The sequence below is a fragment of the Lutra lutra genome, chromosome 5, assembly GCF_902655055.1.
Source record: "Lutra lutra chromosome 5, mLutLut1.2, whole genome shotgun sequence".
Lineage (NCBI taxonomy): Eukaryota > Metazoa > Chordata > Mammalia > Carnivora > Mustelidae > Lutra > Lutra lutra.
The window spans coordinates 104,591-128,880 of record NC_062282.1 but is presented as its reverse complement, the minus strand read 5'-3'; the positions used below and the strand labels follow the sequence as shown (position 1 = coordinate 128,880).

At 58.2% G+C, this 24,290-nt stretch overlaps 4 protein-coding genes across 7 annotated transcripts in view; 1 reads left to right on the top strand and 3 right to left on the bottom strand.

The window, feature by feature from the left end:
* Window positions 1-766, bottom strand: part of SDHA (succinate dehydrogenase complex flavoprotein subunit A) — a 28,404-nt gene extending 27,638 nt beyond the window's left edge. Inside the window, exon 1 of one of the 2 annotated variants that reach the window (XM_047731338.1) lies at window positions 635-766. In XM_047731338.1, coding sequence (XP_047587294.1) covers window positions 635-697 — 63 coding nt within the window. In that variant the 5' untranslated portion in view covers window positions 698-766. The remainder of the gene's footprint in view (window positions 1-634) is intronic. The other variant, XM_047731339.1, reaches the window with a different exon arrangement.
* CCDC127 (coiled-coil domain containing 127) lies at window positions 696-9,775 on the top strand. 3 transcript variants are annotated; one of them, XR_007127679.1, is made up of 4 exons: window positions 696-893; window positions 2,493-2,622; window positions 8,502-9,414; window positions 9,519-9,775. XR_007127679.1 is itself a non-coding variant. In XM_047731343.1 (4 exons), exons 1-3 carry the CDS (start codon window positions 696-698, stop codon window positions 9,194-9,196), a joined length of 1,023 nt encoding a protein of 340 aa, XP_047587299.1. In that variant the 3' UTR covers window positions 9,197-9,205; window positions 9,243-9,775. The 3 variants fall into 3 exon arrangements, 2 of the variants coding, with proteins under 2 accessions (XP_047587299.1, XP_047587298.1); XM_047731343.1 differs by having other exon boundaries at window positions 8,502-9,205; window positions 9,243-9,775; XM_047731342.1 differs by having other exon boundaries at window positions 8,502-9,775.
* A 6,564-nt stretch (window positions 9,776-16,339) lies between these two features.
* On the bottom strand, window positions 16,340-19,676 carry LRRC14B (leucine rich repeat containing 14B). The gene is made up of 2 exons (XM_047731341.1): window positions 18,685-19,676; window positions 16,340-17,646 (listed from the first exon to the last, which is right to left on the bottom strand). Exons 1-2 carry the CDS (start codon window positions 19,572-19,574, stop codon window positions 17,001-17,003), a joined length of 1,536 nt encoding a protein of 511 aa, XP_047587297.1. The 5' UTR covers window positions 19,575-19,676; the 3' UTR covers window positions 16,340-17,000.
* Window positions 19,677-20,036: 360 nt separating this feature from the next.
* Window positions 20,037-24,290, bottom strand: part of PLEKHG4B (pleckstrin homology and RhoGEF domain containing G4B) — an 81,174-nt gene continuing 76,920 nt past the window's right edge. Inside the window, 2 exon segments of the mRNA XM_047731344.1 lie at window positions 20,037-20,918; window positions 22,229-22,341. Coding sequence (XP_047587300.1) covers window positions 20,913-20,918; window positions 22,229-22,341 — 119 coding nt within the window. The 3' untranslated portion in view covers window positions 20,037-20,912.

Genomic DNA, 24,290 nt, shown 5'->3' with positions numbered 1-24,290 from the left:
GGCCCGCAGCGCCGGCGGCCTCCGCCCCGCACACCCCGAGACCAAGCGCTCTGAGTCCCCTGCGCCGCCGCAGCCCCGCGGGAAGCCGGCGCGCGGGAAGCCGGCTCCTGGCGCGCTCGTCCCAGCGCGGACCCGCAACACCCGGAGCCGGGCCCGACCCGCGCCGGTCCACGCGCTCCCCGAAGCAGCCGCTTCCGCCGACAGCCCCATCGCGAGGGGCACGCGCCTCCCGCCGACCCGCCCCAGGTCTGAGGGCGCTTCCGGACCCCGAGGCCCGGGGCACCCGCGGCCGCTCAGCGTCCGAGTGACCTTGGCCGAACACGCCTCCCCGTGAGCGGAAGGCTCGGGCGGGGCGACGCTAACCCTTGAGCCCCCGAACCTCAGGCGGGGAAAGCGGCCCCGGGGCGGCACGCGGGGTCGCGACCTTCACCGCGACGCAGCCCCGCGGGCCTCTGAAAACGTCCGGCCGCCCTCGGGGTCGGCCCCACCCCTCCGGCGACCTCCGCGCCGGCCCGCAGACCCGCCTCAGGCCGTACCGGGGCCAGGGGAATTCGGCAACCGCTTCGCCCCGCGGGCACCGTCCTGCCCCGGGGACCTCGGCCCCGCGCCCGCCCGCCCCGCGACGCCAACTCACCGCCCTGCACAGCGCCAGGCGCCGGGCGCCCAACAGCCGAGACACCGCCCGGACCCCCGACATGTCGGTCCTCCAGAGCGCGGTCCCACCAGCACCCCCGCGCCTGACTGCGCCTGCGCATCTAGCCGCGCCCGGGCCGGGGACGAGGGGACACCGCGCCTGCGCACCACACCTCGACCCCGGGCGTGGGGGGCATTGCGCCTGCGCACAGGAACCGCGGACGGTGGCGCTGAGCGGGTCCGGGGCTCCCCGCCCGGGGGTAGGTGGAGGGCCGGGCGGTGTTCGGGAGGGGCCGGGGGTCGGTGTGGGGGCCCGGCGTAGGTCGGCGGCCCAGGGAGAAGTTGGGGGGAATGTGTGTAGTTCGGGGTCGGGAGACCTCCGGGGTGGGTCGGAGGTCGGAGCAGGTCGGGGCGCCGGGCCATGTTGAGGGGCTCCGGGGGTGGTCGGGGGTCGCGGGGGCTGGGGGTGGCTCTGGGATAGGTCGGGCCGCCGGGCCGGGTGTCGGGGTGGGGGCGGGCGCCCGGGTGACACCGGGAGCCGCAGCGGGGGCGCCGGGCCGGGTCTGGGTCAGCTCCCCGGCCCAAGGGTCTTCGCGGACTCGCCTGATCGCGCCCCCGGCCGTGAAGGGTGCGCGCCGCGTGTGTGTGTGTGAGCTGAGCGTGACGTGACCCCGACCCCGACCCCGGCCCGGAATCTCCCGGGGGGCCCGGCGGGAGGTAGACTGTCCTCAGGCCGGTGTTTCGCTTTGCGTCGTGAGGACCCTGCACGGCGGGGGGCCGGTGCGCTCCTGGTTCCGTGACTTTTCCCAGGATCTGACGGAATGAGCGCAGCGGGGGAGCAGCAGGCGCCCCCGAGCAGTCCCCGCACCCCCGCTCCATCCCAGGACTGGATCGTGACCTGAGCTGAGGGCAGAGCTTAACCACCGAGCCCCCCAGGCGCCCTATTTTATTCCCTTTTAGGTTGTTTCCAGGATCTTCGTCTTACTTAGGGTTAGGTTGACTTTGTGGGCCCGCAGGAAATGAGGGCGAGTCTGCGTAGACTCCGTGCGGGGTTGTGCGGTCGTGCACTTTCAGATAACTAAGTTCTCATTGCATAGTTGCCGCAAACTCCTTAACCCGGTATTTTTGGCATTTCTTTTTTTTTTTTTTTTTTTTGGCATTTCTTTATTGCCAATTAGAATTTTATATTTTTAGGTGTTAAGTCTTTATTGAAAACGCTCTTAAAATTTTTCAGAATGGATTGGGTTCCTTTTTTGTTAGTAAGCCTCCATCGTTTCTTTCCTAATCAGTGTGTATTGTTCGTCGCAGTCACGTAGAAGTAAGTTGAACGTCTCATTGCTCTGTTTTGTGAAAGTGTCCGACCTAGTGTGGGTTCTTAGTAAATCGGTAGGTCCGTGTTAGCTGGAGACCCCGGCCCGGTTACTGAGAGGCAGCAGAGCTTTAAGCAGAAACATCTGTCATTACGGTGAAAATGCCACCAAAGTCAGGAGGCGTGAGAGCCTTCCTAGCACTGACCCCATCCTGGCGACACACCTCTCCGTGGCCTCGTGGGTCATCATTTCCTGAAGCGGCCAGTGTTTGCTTTCACACCTTCCTGCTGACATGTCCTGTGTCCAGCCGCGCTGCGAAGCTCTGTGTAGCGCAGATCTTCCCTCACGGGCCTCCTGTGTCACTTGAGACCTCTCTCTCCCGCCTACTGTATCCCGATGCTGTCTGAGGCCTTGTGTTTTCCTCTTTCATCCTGTAAGGCTCAGTGCTACGCAGCTCGTGGGTGGACCTGAGCCAGGTACATGGTAACAGTTGTGACAGATGTGTCCTATCGTTTTATGTGGTTAATGGTTTTATTATTTACTTCAAGGTACATCTCCATGAATAACTTAAATGACCCCCCAAATTGGAATATCCGACCTAATTCCAGGGCTGACGGGGGTGATGGAAGCAGATGGAATTATGCCCTGTTGGTTCCAATGCTGGGATTGGCTGCTTTTCGTAAGTCATGGTTTTCCTCACATTTGCATTTGGGGGGGCTGGAACTGTGGATCCCAAAGACCTTGGGCTTTGGACCCTGACAGATGCAAGTGTACGTCCTAGTGTTATCCTGTGTGGTGAGTCTGAAGCAAATTACTTAATCCCCTGAGCCTCGGGTCCCCATCCACTGAAGCGCTGTGAGCGCTGAACAAAACAAGGGGCTTGCTGGGGCGGGCTTTCGTAACTGGCCCAGGCTCCACTCCACTTCCCACTCTGGAGGGGGCTCTCGGTTCAGTCGTCCTCATCAGGACCGACAGGGAAGAAGAAAATAGGTGTAAACAAACCAGTGTGGTCCTCTGTTTCATGTTTAGGGAGTCAGTCTTAAAACCTCTGCTCAGCCTGGCCAGCTTCTCTCCGGTCTGCATACCACTTTGGGGAAGTCACCAGTTTCCGGTCAGTTATAGTTATTCCAGCCCTAAGCTTTTATTTTCCACTTCATGATAGTTTTCTGACATCCAGGAGTTGGTTTTATGTTTTGTCATATCCCACAGTTTTGGGTGCACCAAAGAGTATGAGAAACTGAGTAAGAGAATGGAAGAAAAGCACAACTGTCCTCAGTTTGCAGCGATACTTTTGTGGAGACTTATTTTATGTGCTTGGATTTCTCAGGTCAGCAGACTTCCTTAGAGGCGGTGAAGGCTAGGGAGAAGAGCGTATATCAACTGTTGGTTTATCTGCGGTTACTGTCCGCTGGGCGGGGAGGCTGGTTCACACCCATGTTTGGCAATATAATTTCTCTTTGTTTATTTACTTATCTATTGGAGGGGCGACCTGTGGAGAGGGGCAGAGGGAGAGAGAGAATCTCAAGCAGGCTCGCCAGTGAGTGTGGAGCCTGATGCAGGGCTCGATCTCACAACTCCGGGATCATGACCCGAGCCAAAGCCAATAGCCATCCAAGTGCCGCTTGGCAATGTAATTTCTAAACTGTGCAGTAAGACATTTTTGGAGAATCCTTACAAGAATGCAGAGATTAAAGTTTCTGTGATCATGCTAGCTAAGCAAGACAACGAAGAAGAAAATACAAAATATTCACTGATTCTTCTCAGGGACAGAAAGCAACGTTTCAGAAATCCAAGAAGGCAAAAACTTCAAAAGTGAAGGCTGTTAGGAAAGGCCATACAAGTTAGAGTCTGGAAAACAAAGGGAACATGGGAGTCGCCCCAGGGCCTGTCCCAGCCTCACGACTAATTAGTCATTGTTAGTCAGTCCTGTTAAGCCTCCCAGTTCCCTCACCAGGTTCATCACCCTGGCCACAGGCGAGGGCAGCGAAGGGTAGGGAGAGCTTTGGGAGACGGCAGGCTGCTGAGCTTCTAAGTGGCATGACCCGTGCGGCTGGGTTTGGATCTGTCCGGTCTCTGACCTAGGAGCAGGCACTGTGCACATCACGGAATCGTAAAAAGCACACGCTCTTCTCAGCCTCCATGGGAGTCGGCGTTTAGCTTTTTAAGAACGTGCCCAAACGGTTTCCAGAGTGCTGGGACCATTTTGCAGCCTCATCAGCACCGTGTGAGCTCACTGTTGTCTTGGAATTGGGCCCATTCTGGTTTCTGTTCCGTTTCCCTGAGCGTGGCTAACGTTGACCATCTTTCACGTTCCTGTTTCTCGTATAGCCTCCTCCACGGCATGTCTGTTCCTGCCTTCCGGCCATTGCCTAATTGCATTGTGTTTTTGGGTTGAGTTTTGAGAGATTTTTATTAGATTCTAGTATTTTTTTGGCTATCTAGTTTGCCAGTATCTTTTTCTGCTCTGTAGATTGTCTTTTTGTTTTGTTTTGTTTTGTTTTATTCTCTAAATGGAGGCTCTCACAGAGCGAAGGTTTCAATTTTGATGAAGTCCAGTCTTGGTTTTTTCTTTCATGGGTCATGCTTCTCCTCCTGAGAGCATTTTGCCTAGCCCTAGACCCTGAACGTTCTGTCCCACATTGTTTCTTGAAAGTTTAGTTTTATGTTTCACACGTAAGTCCATGATCCATTTTGAGGTTTTTGGTTTTTGGCTTTTTTTTCTTTTTTTTTTCAGTATAACATAAGGGACTTGGGTTTTCTTTTTCCTTTCCAGGCTGTTTGCCTTCTATTTCCTAGTCTGTTCTTGCTTTCGTGCACTGGCTAACGCCTCCAGGCCTCCACTGAGAAGTTCCCGTCGGATGGGAGAAACTTTCCGTCTTCACCAGTAAGGGCGGTGTTAGCTGTGGGCTTTCATAGCTGTTCTTTGAAGGCACGGAAGCTCCCCTCAGTGTTATTTTATTTTTTGAGTTTTTTCCCCTGTGGGTGCTGAATTTTATCACATGTTTTTCTGTATCCGTTGACGGGACCATGTGATTTTTTCTTCCTCAGACTATACGTATGTTGACTGATTTTTTTTTTTAAAGATTTTATTTATTTATTATTTGACAGAGAGAGATCACAAGTAGACAGAGAGGCAGGCAGAGAGAGAGAGAGAGAGAGAGAGAGGGAAGCAGGCTCCCCGCTGAGCAGAGAGCCCGATGTGGGACTCGATCCCAGGACCCTGAGATCATGACCTGAGCCGAAGGCAGCGGCTTAACCCACTGAGCCACCCAGGCGCCCCTGTTGACTGATTTTTGACTGTTGAACCAATCTTACGTTTTTGGAATAATCTCTGCTTTGTGGGGGTGGGGAGCTTAGGTCGCGCATGATCTCATGGGTCGTGGGATCCAGCCCCATCTCTGGCTTTGAGCTCAGCAGGGAGTCTCCTGGAAGATTCTCTCCCTCTGCCCCTCCCCTGCTCCCATGCGCTTGGTCTTGCTCTAATATAAATAAATCAATCTTTAAACTAATCTCCAGGGGTGCCTGGGTGGCTCGGTGGGTTAAAGCCTCTGCCTTCGGCTCAGGTCATGATCTCGGGGTCCTGGGATCAGGCCCTGCATCGGGCTCTCTGCTCAGCGGGGAGCCTGCTTCCCCCTCTCTCTGCCTGCCTCTCTGCCTGCTTGTGCACTCTCTCTCTCTCTATCAAATGAATAAATTTAAAAAAACTTAATAAAAAAATAAAAATAAAAACTGATCTCCACTTGGTAATGGCATATAACCCGTGTTAGGTGTTGTGGAGCTACTGTGCTCGCGCCCGCCCAGGGTGTTAGGTCTGCTCACGTGGGTTGTTACTGCAGCCCTTCCGCACGGTTGCTCCCCTCCACATTTACCTCGGCGTCACGTTTTCTACGTCAGTTACTGTATTTTTTCAGTTCAAAACCTTCATTTGCTTGTTTTGAATCTCCTTTTTCTGTGCTCAGGCTAGTGTCATCATGTCTGCTTTTCACTCTGTCCGTTGGTTGGCGACTGCCTTTGGCTCAGGTCATGATCCTGGAGTCCCGGGATCGAGTCCTGAGTCTAGCTTCCTGCTCAGCGGGGAGTCTGCTTCTCCCTCTGACCCTCCCCACCTCACATACTCTCTCTCTCTCTCTCTCATTCTCTCTCTCAAATAATAAAATCTTTTAAAAAAAAATAATAAACTCTTTGTCAGGTAACACTAACATCTCTGGCCCCTCAGTATTGGCATCTACTGATTATCTTTTTAAGTTCTGTTGGAGATCTTGCTATGACGAGTGATCTTCGACTGAAATCTCTGTGTTTTGGGCATTATGTTATGAGACTGACCTTTATTGGGACATTCTGTGACTAGCTTTGTGGCTGGGGCTCTGGCAGGGGAGGGTGGTGTTGAGGCCTCACTCCCAGGTGGGGATGGAAGCCCAGGCTCCCCAGTCAGCCTCTGGTCCCCAGACACCAAGAGGAAGGGTCCCCTCATCACCTCTCGGCAGGAGTGGGGGTGCAGCTCCCGCAGGTTTCCACTGATGCTCCCTAGCAGGGAGAGGTAGGAGGGTCTGGTTTCTGCTCCCCACTTGGCCACCTCTGACACCACGCTCAGGGGAACAGGAGGGGCTCCCATCGGCCTTTGCCCACTGGCTGGGGAATGGGGCCACAGGGACTGTGCTGTTTGGCCTGAACAGTGTAGTTACTGTTGAAGTTCCCTGTCTTGCTAGGCCACCCTAGTAGCCCCTTGGCCAGAGAGAGCAGACCTGTGCTGGGGCTTTTTGAACGAACGTCTTCACCATTGGCATTTCAGCTCCAGGTGGGGAAAGTATGAGGGAAACTGAACCCCCAGGTGATTCCCTCACCATAGTGTTCCTCAGGCCTCCAGCTCCCTTGCCGGCCTGCCCAAGGTTCTCCCCCTTTAAGAGCCCCTTTGTGTTGGTCCTACTTACAGTGTAGGGTTTGCAGGGCGGAAAGAATGGGAAAGAGTACTTCTGTTCCATTCCCCTGAAAGCAGGAGCCCCCTCTCTTCTCTGCCTTTGGAAACTGGGGCTGTGCACAGTTGTGTCTGCCCGGAGTCCTAAGGCAGCGTTCTCCAGGATCAGACCCAAACTTCAGGTTTTTCCCTTCTGCTTCCACACTTTCCTCTGCATACCTCTGCGGTAATCTCCCCTGTGTCTGTCCCACCTCTTCCTGGAGGCCTTCCTGATTCAGTGGACTTCCCGTAAACACAGCCTGGGCTGTGTGGTCTGGCGTGCAGTTCTGTGTGTCCTGTATCAGTCGCCACATGTTCCGCGTGTCGCCGTGGCACCTCCGTTAGATCCTTCCTGGGTTAAGGTGGGAGTGGCCTCCTCTGCCCCTGCCGCCACCTCTGATCGTCCACTTCCTCCCAGAGCCGATGAGGACTTCTGCTGTTCCGCACCTGCTCACTTCCAGAATGTGCCCCCGCTCCTTGCTGGAAGCCCTGCGCCGAGTCCAGGAAGCAGTGTGCTCAGGACACATGATGCCCACTTCGTCCCTGTTCCTTCTGCCTAGAGGGACCTTCCCACCAGCTGCTGCTTGTTTTGCTGGGCTGGTTCCCATTCACCTCTTTCATGAACCCCACCCGACCGCACCCCAGACCGAATTCGTCCTTCTCTCCCCCGCTTCTCACAGACCTCTCAGTCCTTAGCAGATGCTACTGCGATGGCTGCCCGCGTGGCCAGTTCCCCTGTCTGTGCGCTTCGGGATGGGGAGGAGATGGAGGCTGGAGATGCTTTCGAGTTTCCATTACCCGTAGGACTGGACGCTGTTTTCCGTTGAGGAAGGGATGCGTTTGGTCTTAGCTTACAGAGTTGGGGCGGTACCAGCACTCAAGTGGAAAGGACTTTCGGGCACACGCAGATATGCCTCAGAGGGCGACTCCGGGGGGACATGGGTGGGGGAGTCTGAATGGCTAGGACACCACCTTGAGCGTTGGGGAGGGAAAAGGAGCCTCCCCGGCACTGGATTTCTCCATGTAGCAGTGGACAGAGGCCCAGCTGCTCCTCAGTCCGTCCCACGTTTCTGAGAGTCAAGTGTCCCTGGTTTGGGGAACGGGAGCCTGACCGTGTCTGGAGCGCGAACGTCTCCTCCCCTGATTTTTATGTGCCCTGTCAGACTGGAAGCAGGATGAGCAGGCAAGTCTGCATGCACTTTGCAATCACTCAGTTCTGTAATCACCAGCTGACCTTCCAGAAGCACAGCAGGTGGCCCTTTAGACCCTGGCACAAGGACGCGGGGCACTGTGGCCAGAGCAGGCATTGCGGTGAGTTTGAGAGCAAAAGAAAGTGGTGCTGGATTATTTCAGCCGTAGAAGATGAGGAGGCCGGAAGGGGAAAAGTCAGCAGCCCTGCTGTCCTTTGGGAGCCCTTACCTGGTTTTAAGCTAAGAATTTTGATTAATATATGGTTTCCTACAAAATGTTATCCATACTTTTCAGGGCTTAAGATTTTATTGAAATGCCGTTCTTAGCTGCTGTGTATTTTTTCAAAATCAGGATTACAAAACCTCACCTCTGACTTTCTGTTAAGTGTGTTTTCTCCCCCAATTTATTCCTGTCAGGTTGGATTTGGTCCAGGGAGTCCCAGAAAGAAATAGAAAAGGAGAGAGAAGCGTACCGTCAGAGAACAGCCGCTTTCCAGCGGGATCTCGAAGCCAAGTACCACGCCGTGATCTCAGAAAACCGGCGCGCCCTGGCTCACTTGTCTTTGGAACTCGAGAAGGAACAGAACAGAACGACTAGTTACCGAGAAGCACTTATCTCTCAGGGGCGCAAGTTGGTAGAAGAAAGGAAGCTTCTGGAACAGGAGCGGGCTCAGGTCATGCAAGAAAAGAGACAGTTGCAGCCTCTGAGAAGTGCGTATCTGAGCTTCCTGGAGAAGGAGGATGACTGGCAGAGGAGGGCCAGGCTTGTGCTGAAGGAGTTCGAGGATGCCCTGACGGAGAGACAGAACATCTACTGCAGCCTGGTCCTCCCCCGTGGCAGGCGGCTGGAAATCGAGAAGAACTTACTGGTCCGAGCGTCCACAGACCCGGTCGCCGCAGAGCTGCAGGTGGCGGCCGGCCTGACCGACATATTCCAGCACGACACTCACTGTGGCGGCGTCTGGAACACCAGCCGGCGCCGGAACGGCAGACTCATGTGGCTGTATCTCAGGTACTGGGAGCTGAGCGCCGAGCTGAGGAAGCGTCAGCGGGTTGAGGCCGCCATCCTGGGGGACTGGCCAGAGCCCCGCACGCCGCCGGCGACACCCTGAGGCCCCAGGTGCCACCGCGCTGGGTCCTTCTGGCGCGGGCGCCTGCGGCTGCCTTCACACAGGGGCTGCGTCCTCTCCTGCCGCGTCCACGCGGGGCGCCGGGTCTCCTTCTTAGCCCTCTTCAGCCACTGAGGATGCAGGTTCCCGGAGGACTTTTTTGAAGCTGTGCCATTGTATGAGGCTGAGCAGTATTACACACCCTCCTGCCTTTGCTGTAGGTAAGACTGTTTTTGAGAAAGTCAAATAGAGTATCGATCCTCTCTGTAAGTAGTTTTCAGTCTGTTTTTGTCACTCCCTAAATAAATTCTGTTTTCTCCTCCAGTGACTTCTCTCTCTCCTAGAATTATAAATAGACGTTGTCAGGTAGTGGCTGGAACGGCCTAAGGACGACAGAAAATAGTAACATTATCAAGGTTTCCTGCGGGCATGAGCATCTCTCCCACCAAGGCAGAGAAAGTGCTTCTTGTATCCGGTCGGCACCTGGGACGTGTTTGGGACTTGGCTTGTGTCTGTATTTAGTCAACATACATTATTTACCAGCAGTGATCTATAATAAAAAATTCTTGAATTTAAAAGCAACAGTGCCACCTCCGTGTGCAATTTACTTTACTCTTTATAAAATGTTTTTGCATAGATTATTTCCATTCTATCCCAAACTGATCAAAGGTAGGCACTCGCCCATTTTTCACAAAGCTGTGGCGGATCAGCCTCTCACATATCACCCCTGCAGGCCCAGTGGGGAGAATGTGCAGCAAAATCAGCAGAGAACGGGACACCTCGGTGGCTCTGACTTTGGTTCAGTTCATGATCTCAGGGTCCCGGGATCGAGCCCCCTGGGGAGCTCTGCTCTCTGCAGAAAATCTTGTTCCTCTGCCTCTGCTCCTGCCCCTGTTAATGCTCGCTTGCTCTCAAATAAATCAGTAAAATCTTCAAAGAGAAAATCAGCAGAGGGAAAGGCATGCAGGGCTGAGTGAGGACCCTGTGCAGCTTCCAGAATCCTCTCCCAGGGGTCACGGGACTGGAGTGCTCCCTCCCACCGCCCCCACCACCAGCAAGGAATGTGAACTGTCCCCAACCTGGGACCCCCAGAGACCGCCCGGGGCTGGTGTGGACGGCTGGCCATGTGGGTATCCTCTGCAGACTCCCAGAAGGAAAGCCGGCGTCCCCTCAAACTGCACATTTAGACAGTGGGCTGCCCTTACTGGCCCGTGGCTGGGGGATCCTCCCCAAATCCAGGTTCCCCATGCCACCCAGGGACCAGCCTTGCAGCAGGCTTGCAGGAGGCCCACGGCCTTTGGTGCAGGGGAGGCAGCAGGCCTGCAGTCCGGAGAGGCTGGGCAGTGCACCGCCCCAGAGCTCCCGGTCACTCAGCTGCTTGGGACCGAGTGGCCCAGCAGCAGCTGCACGGAGGCCCGCCAGCTTCGGAACCCAGTCTCTGCCCGGGCCGCCTGCCAGTGGCAGGGGGACAAACTTAGAAATACTAAGGTGACCGAAAACTTCCTAATTGTGGGGGTGTCAGAGCCGGGTTCGGTCTGGGGCCCAAAATGCTGAGGACTTGGGCCAGTGGGTCCGTGTGGTTTAGGTGCACGTGTGGCTTTTAATGTTTGGAGCAATTTCAGAGACGAGGAAGTGGCTCAATGACCGTAAGGCCCCCGTGGGGCTGGGGTCCGCGCCCCAGAGTCTGCTCTTAGCCCCCGTGCTCTGCACAAGACAGTGTCATGCTTTTCTCCTGCAACGGCTCCTTGGGTTACCTTTCCGCTCTACTGTCCCTGTCCCCACTTGATCCAAACAAAACTCACTCAGGTCACTCTGAACTGACAAGTTTCTGGTTGTTTGTACCATGTAGAGTGGTGTCCGTCTGGTCTCTGGCACTCCACGGACTCTCCAGGGACCCTTGGATAAACCACCTAATGCTTTGCCCTTGGTTTTGTCTGGAAAAGGAGGGACATTCGGAGGCCCCTGGGTGGCACAGTGGGTTGAGCAGCTGACTCTTGGTTTTGGCTCCGGTCATGAGCTCAGGGTTGTGGGACCAAGCCCTGTGTCATGGATTCTCTCTCTCCCTCTCTGCCCCCTCTCCCTCATGCTCTGTGTCTCTCTTTCTCTGAAAAATAAATAAGTAAATCTTTAAAAAAAAAAAGTGGGGGGCAAAGGGGCACCTGGGTGACTCAGTAGTTGGGTGGTTGCTATCAGCTCAGGTCATGATCTCGGTCCTGGGGTCGAGCCCCACGTTGGGCTCCCCGCTCAGCAGGAAGCCTGCTTCTCCCTCTCCCACTACCCCTGCTTGCGTTCCCTCTCTTGCTGTGTGTCTCTGTCAAATAAATAAATAAAATTTTTAAAAAAGAGGAAATTCAGCCAGTCATTGACTCAGTTAATTTCAAGGTGAATTATTACTCCTCGCCCTAGTTTCTAAGGTCCCGCAGGCTGTGAGTCTAGCCTTGAGCAGCGTGGGGACTACGTCCTGAGAATTCAAGTCTGTTTAGACACTGGTTGGATACTGCAGAATTGGAAACTTGCTACAGGAAATTATGGTGGGCTATGTTTGCCTTTGCACAGCACCTCTGCCTTCTACGACCAAGTTGAATTGAGGGTAATTTGATGCCATCCATCTTTTTAACATTGATTTTGTTAGACTGGAAATGTGATGACTTCACAGATGACATCGCCTCCATCGAGTCATTTGTGATGACATCACAACGGAGGTCTGGACGACAGTGGAGCGTCATTGAACTAAAAGCATTTGACTTGAGGAGAGGAACAGGACCCGGGATCTGTTCGGTGTGTGTGTGTGGGGTCTGTGGGGACCCGGGAGGCGGACGCCGTTGTCCAGGCTGCTTTCTGGATGGTCTGAGTAACTGAAACCTTGAGCCCGCAAGGCAAGGAGACGTTCCAGGGTAAAAGGGGCCAGGGCTGAGGCGAGGCCTGTCTTGAGGGAGCCTGTGTGCGTCGGTCAAGAGAAGGGGGCATTTCATGGCCTGTGATTTTAATTGATCTGGGGACCCTGTGGGTGGGGTTGTAGTGACTTACGCAGGAAGGGCTTTGAGGGGGAGTCACTCTCTGCTTTCTAACCGTGCTTACTGTGAAAGCACCTATTTCAGGGTGTTTTACTTTGGAAAATGGTTGGAAGACACAGGGATTGACCTGGATGTCCCCAAAATAAAACAGGAAGCTAGCAGTGATTCTGTAAATTAATCCCACTCAATTTTTTTGTTAAATATGCTTTTCCCCCTTGTAAAAGTTCATAGATGCAGAGAGTTCTCATATGTATTTCTTGTGTGTGTGTGTAGTGCGCGTGTGGACTGACAGATAAGTGTTTGATTTCATGGTGACAAAGTAACCCTACGAACACCACACCAGTGACGCGATGTTATGACAGGGAAGGGACTCCACCAAAGAACCTGTGTGTTTTTGAAAAGGGAAGTTATGGATGCCTGGGGGGCTCAGTCGGTGAAGCGTCTGCCTTCAGCCCAGGTCATGGTCCCAGGGTCCCAGGATCGAGCCCCACATGGGGCTCCCTGCTTCTCCCTCTCCCTCTGCCTGCTGCTCCCCTTGCTTGCGTGCTCTCTCTCTCTCTGACAAATAAATAAAATCTTTAAAAAGGGGGGGGGAGTTGCATCTAACTAAACTATGTAAGAGTATTTTTTTTAATATTTTATTTATTTATTTGACAGAGAGAGATCACAAGGAGGCAGAGAGGCAGGCAGAGAGAGAGGAGGAAGCAGGCTCCCTGTGCAGAGAGCCTGATGCTCAGGACCCAGGACCCTGAGATCATGACCTGAGCCAAAGGCAGAGGCTTAACCCACTGAGCCACCCAGGTGCCCCCGTAAGAGTATTTCTGTATGGGATGATGGTTCAAAGTCTGATTGAGGAGCAGTTTGCCCAGATGACCTCTCTGAATAGACGGAGGAGACCTCTTTGTCTTGGCTTCCGCCGTCTCTGTCTCGCTTTCTGGAAGCCAGTGTGCCCTAAACACTGGGGGAGGGGAGAAGGTTCGCGTGCTCTCTGGGGACCCCGTGATGGAGCGCAGGGGACGGCGCCCGGCACAGGGGACCTCCCGAGCCCTGCAGAGTGCTGGATGGTGGAGGCCAGAGAGACGCCCCTGGGCCTCCTGGGACAGCCCAGGCCCTGCGGTCGGAACTGCCCAGCCCCTGGTGAGCGGACGCTGCTGTCTTCCGCCGGCAACAGAAACGGCTGCGTTTCTCTCTGCAGCAGGACGCGGGCTGCGAGCGACCGAGAGCGATCAGGCTGCCCGGGACAGCTTCGAGCGGGGTGTATTCGAGACCCCGTCGTGGAACCTCGAGGGCAGGAATGGAGCCGGCAGGCCGGGTCCTCAGAGAGGGACCAGAATGGCCGACACCGGCCGGGACCCTCGGAGCTGTGGTCTCGCAGGCTCGTGTCTGCGCATCCGCTTCCATCTTTCTCCTCCTGCGTCTTCTGAGCTCGCGTCTTACCTGTCGGCTCCCACGCGTGGCGGTTCGGGCGCTGCCGTGGCGTGTGTAGCCTTTGTCAGCCGCGCAGGAAATCTTGAAAAAAGACGAGGAGGCTCATTGGCGGCCACCGTGGTGGCTCGGGAGGAAGCGCGTCTCCTGCAGACCTGCTGGCAAGTCGGGGGCTCGGCAGGTGCAGACCACCTCAGAGACGCCCTGGGTTCTGGGCCCTCCCACGTCCCGCCCCCGCCCCGCGGCGCCCAGCGCCCGCTGCCCCTGAAGTCCTGTGCCGGGCTGGCGCGCTGTGCCGGGCGGACCTACGGGTGAGGTGGGGCGCACTCACCGCGTCCCTTTGTCTGGTGTCCCCGCACGGACACTGGCTCCTCGTGGGGGCCTGCGGTGGGCGGGGGTGAGTTCAGGCTGTCCGGAGCCAGGGGCCCAGAAGGTCAGGGAGGAATGGACGGGGGTGTTGGAAGGGTTTCTCAGCGTCGGGGGGCAGAGGCTGCAGCCCCGGCCAATGTGCTGAGGGCCTGGGAGAGGCTCTGCCCACAGCCTGGGCTGGCTCTTGTGGGGGATGCCACGGCAGAGGGGACTCCGCCGGGCAGCGTGGGTGGGGCGAGTCACATGATGGGCATCGCGACCCAGGAGAAGGCTCGCTCTTCCACTCAGAGGGAGCTGCCGCCCTGGCCAAGGACAGAAAGTGGGATCCTGCGGATGTGCGGGTGACAGCTCATTGGGGTAGCTCAAGCCACACAAGGAGAAGGAAAAGGACAACACCTGTGATGGAAGAGCCACAGGCTCGTGTCCCTGCACAGAGGGTCCCCTGAGTCTGTGGGTCTCTCTGAGTCTGGGGCGCAGAGCTAGAAAGAACCATCTGGAACAAGAGCAGAGTGAGAGGCCCCTGAACCTGCACTCCCTCTTTGCAGGATGGGGACCAGGAAGGAGGATGGACTTCATGGAGGAAGTGCCACGCTGAATCCACCATAGAGGACTTGGGGGAGGCAGAGACTGTGTCCTTGCTGTCCTGGAAGGTGGTTTCCCAGTGTGCCTCCTGGTCCTCACCCTGCCCCCATTCAGTTCAGCTTTCCGGCCCCATGAAGTCCAGGTGCGTTTGGGCATGGCTAGGCCCTAAGCTTCGTCAGGAGGAGCGCTGCCCAGCTGCACTGTGGTACCCTCCCACCCTCTCTCCACCTAGGTGGTGGGTTTTCCTGTCCCTACAGTTTGCCTTTGGGTTGGATCCATGCCTTCGCCTGGGTCCTGGCAGATGCCTGGGATGGACGCCTGGCATGGTCAGAGCCTCTGAATCCCAGGCAGCACGGGTGCGGCGAAAACCCATCGTGGCCAGCGACGGTACTTTCAGGGCTGGGGCCCAGTGGGTCCGTGGGAACAAGTAAATGACGGGCACGGGATGGTGCAGGAGGCCGGCTCTGCTGGGACTGCTCCACAGGCTTCAGAACTGCTCCACATGTGCCTCCCCTGCCTCACTGACTTTCCTCTGCGGCGGTTCCTCAGGCACCCCTGGGGGCAGGGGCCGTTGGGAACATTCACCACCAGCGGACACCGGAGTGCCCACCTCCCGCCCCAGTCCCTGCAGCGTCCCGGGCCCTTCTCCATAGCTGCCCGGCTCAGCCACGCACACGTTGGGGGCCCGCCCTGCTGGGCACAGACATGAGCACTCTTTAGAGTTAGAGCCAAATCATCGCAAAACTTTGCCCTGTGCCCATTCTACTCTCTTTTCAGAGCTTCTCGCAGTAGCAAACTCCATGTGCCTGTAATAGGGTTCAGAGACTTTGCCAGCAGGACAGCAGAGGGCAAGCGAGCGGTCCGAGAGGTGGCCCAGAAAGCAGATCTGAGGGGCACGGAGACAGAGAGGTCATCTCTTTCCCTGCCCACTTTCTGGGCATCCTCCTTTCCTGAGACGCAGGAGGAACATTACTACCTTCAATAAGGCAAGCAGACTCCTGAGACAGCTGCCACTCTGGGAGCCTGTACCTTAGGCAAACCCACTTGGTTGTGGGAAGAAAGGCATGGGACATACCCGTCAGGGGCAGCATGGGGTTACCTGGATGGGGACTTAGCTGGGGAGGGGGGAGCATGTAGGGTGTAGACATAGCTCGGGGTGGGGGGACATGGGGTTACCTGGATGGGGACTTAGCTGGGGAGGGGGAGCATGTAGGGTGTAGACATAGCTCAGGGGAGGGGGGACATGGGGTTACCTGGATGGGGACTTAGCTGGGGAGGGGGGAGCATGTGGGGTGTAGACATAGCTCGGGGTGGGGGGACATGGGGTTACCTGGATGGGGACTTAGCTGGGGAGGGGGAGCATGTAGGGTGTAGACATAGCTCAGGGGAGGGGGGACATGGGGTTACCTGGATGGGGACTTAGCTGGGGAGGGGGGAGCATGTAGGGTGTAGACATAGCTCGGGGTGGGGGGACATGGGGTTATCTGGATGGGGACGTAGCTGAGGAGCGGGGAGCATGTAGGGTGTAGACATACCTGTCAGGGGCAGAATGTGGTTACCTGGATGCAGGGCCCGGAGCCAGACAGAGGGCGGGGCCTGCTCACACAGGATTCAAACCCACATCAAGAACTTGGGGGTTCTAGTGTGAGGAGGTTGGGCCCCTCAAGCAGTAGCCTCCGTCTTGAGAAAATGTTTCACTTTCATACTCTTGGGTACTTTAAAAAATCCTGAATTGCATTGAAATGAAAGCCACATGTGAAGAAGGCACACTTCTGTTTTATTGGTATCTAATGATCCTAACACTGGGCCCTTCACAGGAATCAGATCCAGGTAGAAACCAAGTCCAAATGTTGTCAGTGAAACTTACACTCCTGGATTCAGCCGCACAGAGGAGTTCCCTTAGGCTTGAGCAGAGGGTCCTCTGGGGTCAGGGTCCAAAGGGAGGCAGGAAACAGGGGTAGGGATGTGTCATCACCGGTGGGGCTTTCTTGCAGGGACAGAGGCCCTCCGGGAAGCCTTCTGTGTCCTCGGGCTCAAGCACTTAACAACGAATCCCATATTCCATGCCGGGCAGGAGTCTGTGAGTACATAAGCCCAAGTCAGCACGGCAGAGAACCCAGACGCGGCACAGGGAGTGATGAGTTCTGTGACAGTTCTCACGTTCTTTCGGCCCTGGCCGGACGTCTGGCCTCCCCTTCCCTCCTGTGCAGTCCAGAACCGACACCCGGTCCGTTGCCAGCGTGGCCTCGTCCACTCTTCTGGAGCCACGCAGCACCTAACTCATGCCCCGTGCGAGTGTCCCTAAGAGACATGTCTGCTGCAGGGGGCCAGGGGCATGGATGCTCAAGCCTGCTGACTCAGGACGTCCAGGCTCCCGTCCGGCCGAACCACACACCACCCCCCGTCTGCTCGAGGGCCTACTGCATTTGCTCCAGGGCTCTGGAGAAGTTTTCTAGAGCAGCTTTGAAAGCTTGCAGCAAGAAAGCTCCAAGTTCGTTGCTTGTCTCTTGGATGTCTGGGTCGAAACTTCCGAAGAGGGGCGTGCAGACCTGGACGTCACCACGGCCAGCGCGAAGCAGCACCGCACGGAGCTCCTCGGCGATCACATCATACTTCTGCTGGTCAAACTTGGACATGGCCAGCTCGTCCTGGGGGTAGGCCGTGCCCTCAGGGTAGCAGTCTTTGGGCACCGGGAACTCGACAGTCCGGAGCCTGCCCAGCTCACAGAGAGCCACGAAGAGGCGCCTCAGGGCCCGGGCTGACAGCGGGTTCCCCAGGAAGCGGAGCTCACGGAGCTCGTGGCAAGGGCTCAGGGCCAGGATCAGCATGCCCACGTGCCGGTCTTCGATGCCGCACTCCTCCACGGTGAGCACCCTCAGTGTCCGGGCCGCCCGGCTCAGCAGCCTGGAGAAGGTGGAAGGGAACAGGCTGAACAGGTTGTGGCCGCTGAGGTCCAGCACCTCCAGGCATGTGGCGTGGGGACAGTCTGCCAAGAAGGCCATGTCTGTGTGGTTCAGGGAGCAGTTGGCCAGGTCCAGGGTCCTCAGCAGCGTCCGTAGGGGCCTAGGGCAGGGCAGAAAACAGCACCAGTGAGGGGCGGTCCCGGCGAGGACCTCTGGGAGGAACTGAGTTGAATTGTCTCGCAAGGGCCACCCGACTGCAGCCTCAAGGCCAAACCCATGACTGCCTGGTCTGACTCAGCCTGACAATAAAATGGTTTTTACATCTTTAAACGGTAGAACAGTCAAAAGAAGGATGATACTCTGGGACGTGCAGAAATAACACGAAATTCCATTCTTAGCGTAAATAAAGTGCCGGTGAGAACTAGGCTCACTCATTTGTCTGCGGCTTCGGGGCTGTGACGTCAGAGCGGATCAGCCTTCCCTGATCACCCAGCCCTCTCCGGTCCCCTGGCCCTGCTGGTGCTCCCACCCCTGTGTGGGGTCCTCCCCTCACGCGGGCAAGCCCGCTGACTGGCCACACACCGACACGGTCCACAGAAGCAGGACAGATCCGTCTCAAGAGCAGGCTGGGGCTTCTACCCCGGGATCTCTGGTTCTCAGCTCCGCTGTGAGAACGCCCAGCAGCCACGGTGCAGAGGCTGCCCACCAACGGCCACAGGCTGAACTTGGAAGCTGATTGCCTCCCCCTCCCAGCCCACCCAGCCTTCAGGGAGACCACTGGCAGCAGACCCAAGCTGAGCCAGCTCTCGACAGACTTGTCGCTGCGCACCCAGCGTTGAGATGATCTGTCCCAAGAACACGATTAGTCACTCCCGTGGCGTCTGCTTCACTAATTAGCAGTGCTCCCGTCTGTTCACCAACAGAAAACAGTCCTCCTCGAGCTCCCCACCGGGCTACGCACAGCCCCACTGTCTGGGGCCTCCTGCCGCCCTGGGCCCTCCCGGGGTTAAGGCAGAGGGTATTGGGGACCCCGTGGCCTTTTAGGCAGCCGGGTCCCGCCCGATGATCCATCGTGCATCTTCGGCCTGGCCCCCGGGGGCCCCCTGTCGGCAGACCTACGCCACGAGGCTGGGAGCTGCACCCCCCCTTATCCCCCCCCCCGCCCCCGCCCGGCCCTCTGGGCCATCATGTGACTTACCCGAGCAGTTTCGGGATCTTCCCGGTCAGCGTGGAGAAGGCCACGCTCAGCTCCGTGAGCTGGCTCATCCGGCTGAGCTCCCAGGCGATGGAGGAGAGGAGGGGGTCCTCGCCATCGGGGCTGCGGGTGCCGGTGGGGGGCGCGTCGAAGGCCCTGGCGGGCAGGGTGAGCGCGGCCAGCTGGGGGAAGCGCACCTCGGCCAGCATCTCCTGCACGTGGCCGGCGTGCAGCCGTATGTTGTGCACCACCTCCAGCCGGCGCAGCTCCCCTGGCCCGGCCAGACGCAGCACCTGTGAGAGCTGGCTGGGGTGCAGGCTGTCCGCCCGGAAGGACAGGCAGTGCACACGCAGTGGGGCAGGGCCCGCTGGCCCCAGGGCCCGTACCACCACCTCGAAGTTTCCATCGGTGACGAAGAGGTCGGCGAGGACCCGGACGGGGCGCTGGGCCGCGGGGGCCTCCCCCTGCAGCCGGCAGCATGTCCTGGCCAGCAGCTCGGTGCGGCCCCACCTGCCCAGCGCCCTCCCACACGGGCACCGCTGCACCTGTACGTCTCGGACGCCTGTGAGGTCAGCCACGCGCAGCCGCCGCGGACCCCCGGCCCGGAGCACGTGGTCTGCGAGGCCCTGCACACAGGCCTCCAGGCAGGCCCTGCAGGTGCGGTCCCGCAGGTCCTCCGAGGCTTCGGAGCCCGGCCCGAGCAGCGCACTCAGCCGGAACTCCTCCAGGGGCCAGTGCTCCAGCAGGACGCGGATCAGCGCCGCCTGCTCCAGCAAGTAGCCGGCTTTGAAGAGGAGAGGGTAGAGGTTGTGGGCCACACCGTCCAGGCTCTGCTGGGCCACCTGGGGATGAGACACCAGGGCCTTGGCAGAAATGAAGCGCAGCGATCTCATTGTGCCGAGCTCTCCCCTTGTGAGTCTCCCGAAGTTGTAAGCCCTTCCTGTTCATCTTTAGCTGCGGCTGCTGTGAGCGGTTTGCCTTAGGGCGGAAGGTCGTGAGCAGGCCCTCTGGTCACCTGACGGCTATTTTGGTCTATGTTGGGCTCTGGCCGTGGAGGCGTGGACAGTGGCCAGCCGGTCCTGGTGCTTAACTGTTGAAAACAGAGCTGTCCGAGGGCATGGCTCAGGGCCACTAGGCCCCTGACAAGTGCTGCTCCTGCCCACTGCAGGGATGGCCTGTGGTTGGGAGCTGCCATGGGCTGCACGGGCCTGAGCGCAGACCTGGGAGACCCCAGATGAAGGCCCCTCTGACCAGGGCCACGTCGCCTCAAAGTCACGGGCGTCAGGCTCCCTGGGTGAGGCCCGCTGGTGACGTCCCCAAATACGACAGAACCAAGTAAGAGAAACTCGACCATGTCTTAGAAAGACACATCTCATTTATTTATGTTCCTAAAGTTTGGAACAAGTCAGCGCTGGAGCAGAGAAACAAAGAAACCGGCTTGCAGCAGCTGGAGTCACCAAGTCACTGTGGTGTGGACCCGGCCTTTGCCCCTGGCTGCCACCTGGGGGACAGGGTTCGTGGGGAAGACCTCCCAGCAGGAACCTCACTCAGGGTCTGGCGTGTACTCAGGCTTTCCCTGCATATCACTATTCTGTGCCTCCATTTGGCGAGGGGTGGCCCTCTTGGGGCACTGTCCACACCCCAGACCTCAGGCCCGGCAGCTGTGCCCTTGCCCCAGCCGGGATCCCAGACCCACAGGTGGTGACCGGTTCCCACTATCTACACAGGTCTTGTTAAAAACAAAAAAACCCTGAGATTCCAAGCCCCCTCAGAGGCACCCTTGCACCTCGGACATACCACAGTGCATGCCGCTCTGGGGGAACCACTGCCCATGCGCCTGCGTTGCCTGGAAGGACAGTGAGACGTGTTCCCAGAGGGTTCACCCTCCCTGGACCAGGTCCAGGGTTCCACGGGCTCCCACCCCAATCTCGCTGCAGCCTTCAGAGCACGGGGGACACTCCGGGTGTGGAGGTCGGAGCCACCAGGGCCTCTGGGCCCCAGAGCTGGGGTGGAGGAGCTGTGTAGATGGCTGGAGGAAGGCTGGATGGTGCCCAGGCTGGCGGGGCCCATGGCGCGCTGTCTGCGTGGCCGGCGGCTGGAGTGGGGGGTGCGTCAGGAGCCCCCAGCAGGAGTGCCTCCTTTCCTGACCTCGGGCACAGGCCTGGGTGGAGGCTCCTGTGGTCCCTGTACTGGGGATTCTCCCTGGAGGGGCTGAGCCTCTTCCCAACATGTCACAGCTGTGAAAGGAAGGAGGTCGTTACTCACGGCCACTCGGCGCCCTGGGCGTGCACAGCACAGGGTCCTTGTCTGGGAGGCACTGGGAAGGCCTTGCTCCCTGCAAGGTGCTCTCGGACTCATGGACACGCAGGTTTGCAAGAAGCACTTGGGGCCAGTGCAGACAAGGTCAGGGCAGCAGAGACCAGAGTGTTCTCCGCAAGGCTGGCTGCTCTCAAGGCGGGTCTGCCCCGGCTCTAGGCCCAGAGGAGCCTGCGGGGTGGCTATCTTGTCTGGCATCACAGTGCTTCTGGAGGTAAAAAACTTTCTGGCCCCGAAATGGTCGGTTCCATGTTTGCCGTTCTGATCCTAGAACACAAGCGCGTGCACCTCCCAGCAACTCCGGTGGGGCCCAGGGAGTGGGCTAGGAGTCCATGTCAGGGAGGTCCCTGTTCTCAGGACAGGCGGAGGTGGTCCCCACTGGCTCCTGTGGCCAGGCCTCTGGGGAGTGACTGCACCACGGGCCAAGGGCCCCTTCGTGTTGCAGGAAAACTTGAGCTCTCAGAAATCACTCCACACACTCTCTTGGGTGTGCAGTTTCCGGGGGGTTTAGGCAGCAAGACCCCGGGAGGTTGATCTGGGCACTGGAGAACAGGGGACAGCCTTGCAGGCCAGGGTGCCCCTCCTGGGGGGCTGTTCACGTCTAGCTGCGTGACTGTGCGTGGGAGCATCTGGAACGGGGTGGAGACGTGGCCAGGTAGTCTGGCTGCTGGTGGCATGCGCCCAGCACCTTAGGGTGGCCGTGGATGCGAGAACCCTCCTGTTATTTCAGGGGAGCAGGGACGGCCTGCCAGGCAGACCACTGTCCAGAAGGCTTTGCTCTGGCAGAAGGACAGGAGACCACTGATCGGAGACCATGTCACCCGTCGCGCACACTAGATGCTCAGCACACCCTCAGACCCAACCCTTCCCTCTGATGCGGCCCAGAAGATGGACGCGAGTGTCTGCCCGGAACTGGGGGGAATGGGGGTGCCTCCCCACAACCAGGACCGTGTTTGCCAAAGTGGATATGGGTGTGACCCGAGGCTGGGTGAAGGTCAGCTGAGCGAGACTAGGGGCTTCCTCCTTGGGGGCCCCTTTCCCTGGTCGCCCCATCCCTCTGTTGGGGAGGACACGTCTGTGTGCACATGCAAGGCTGTGTCTGGGCTCTCCCCTGCTGACTGTGGACAGGGAATGGCCGGTTTTCAGGTAGGAAGACCCACCAGGATCCTTGAGCAGGTCCTGAGCCTCTCTTGGGGTGGCAGGGGGGGGGGTCTCAGGAGTGGGGACTCACCATCGTGGTGTGCTGGCTGAGCGTGGGCACCTGTGCACCCCTCCTGGGGCCCTCCTCAGAGAACAGCTCTGGGAGCCCGAGGCCATTGTCCCCCGATGACGTGCCCTCAGTCACTGCAAAGGGGGGCTGGGTCAGGGCTGGCCGCCCCCCCATCTCAGTGCTCAGCACTCAAGGCCCCCCGAAGCGTGTAAGCAGAGAACAAGGCATGTCCTGCGCATGCAGACTTATCGCAGGGCGACTGTGAGGCTGGGTCTGTGCAGGCAGGACGACGCTGCTGGGGGCCAGGCACCCTTAGGAGCAAGTGTCTCCAGACCCAGCTTTTCTGGAATCAGAGGATGGGGGGACGGGGCTCTCTCCTCCAGCGGGAAGCCTCGGGCTCACACCGGGCAACTCCAAGGGGAAACACAGAAAATGAGGCCAAAGAAAGTCTGCGTGGCTTCAACGCAGAGCGGGAAGGGAGGGGGACGAGGTCTCCGCCCCAAAGGGCTGCAGGGGGCCTGTTCGCGGGCCTGTTCGCGTCCCCGCCAGCGAAGCCGTACATCGCCACATGTTCTGCATGCACGCAGCCCGTGGCCCTGTGGTGTGGGCATGACCTCCTGGCGGCCGTGGGGGCTTTGCCTCGAGCTTCTGCGCAGGGATCACGATGCTGGGATCACCGTGCAGTTTCTGCGCGGGGCTGAGCCTGGCTGAACAGAGCCCTCCCGCAGGCAGCCTTGCCCTCCACGGGAGAAGAGGCAGCCGCACCCACAGACTCAGGGCGCGGGGGCTGCTCTGGCCCATGTGGGGGCTTGGGAGGCCGCCGCCGGGAAGGTGGGTTAGACCCCCAGCCATGCCCCGCGTGGGCCGGCACGGGACAAGCCCGACTGAGGGGCCACTGCTCTGTGCACCCAGGCACCCCAGCAGGGCTCCGGCACGATGCCTCCATCTGCGCAGAGACGCGCTTGTGGTCGGGGGTGCTCTCCGAGCCGCTGTCCTGTCATGGCAGCGGAGGAACATGGGGGCTTGGAAGGACGTGGGTCCCGGGCAGTGCTGCCCTGAGCAGGGGCCTCCCTAGGGCTGTGGTACCGTGGGAAGACTTGTTCTGGGAACCCAGACGCCTGTGGGGTCCCTCAGGCAGGAGGCAGAGGAAACCAACGACTGGAGTGCCGCCGCACACCCGTTCCCTCGGTGTGGAGCCGAGGGCAGGCCGGCACTGAGTCTGGCCCTGCCAGGTCGTCGGTGCGTGGCTGGCTAGGGTGCAGGTAGAGCCTGGCTGCGGGCCCTGGCACAGGGACTCATCCACACAGGCACACTCAGTCGCTCATGAGAGGCTCCACTCCTCCCCCCTGTGGTCACTGTGTGCTCAGCCTTCGTCTCTGCTGCCTCGTTAGTCCTTCTGTTCTGCTCTCCTGCCTTCTCTAGACTGAGCTGTTCCTACACTTCCATTCTATCTCCCCTGCTGGCATATTAGCTCTAAGTGTTTTGTTATTTGAGGGGTCATTTGGGGTTTAAAATGTCTATCTAATGAATCAGATGCCTCCCGTGATACTGTACACCTTGGCCATGGCACAGAATGGCCACATTTCCAGATGTCCTGCACGCGCATGTCCCATCGGCCTCAAGGATGTTCCTGCCGTGTTCCCTTTCCTCTGTGCTGTCCTCACAGAAATTTCACTAGAGTCTTCATTCTGCCGCTCCGAGCGTCCCTGCCCTTCTCCCTGCAGATCGTCCTTGGACACTTCGGGTCTGCTGGTGAGCCGTCTCGGCTTCCGCAGGCATGAACTCGTCCTGGTCTCACCGTTACTGAAAGGCGTACCTGTCACACTGAGCTCTAGTTTCACAGTCTTCTCTTTCAGAGTGTTTGGACTGTCCCTCCCTTGTGCTGTCTTCGATGAGAACCCTGCCGCCACCGTCCCTGTCCCCGGCACAGAGCAGGCCACTCTCTAGCTGCTCTCAGGGTGTTCCATGTGTCACTGGCTTCCCCGCGGATGATGTGCACTTACGGGTGCTGGGGCTCATTGGGCTTCCTACCTGCGGGTTTACACCTTCACCAAATCAGGGAGATATCCATGCCTTCAAAGTT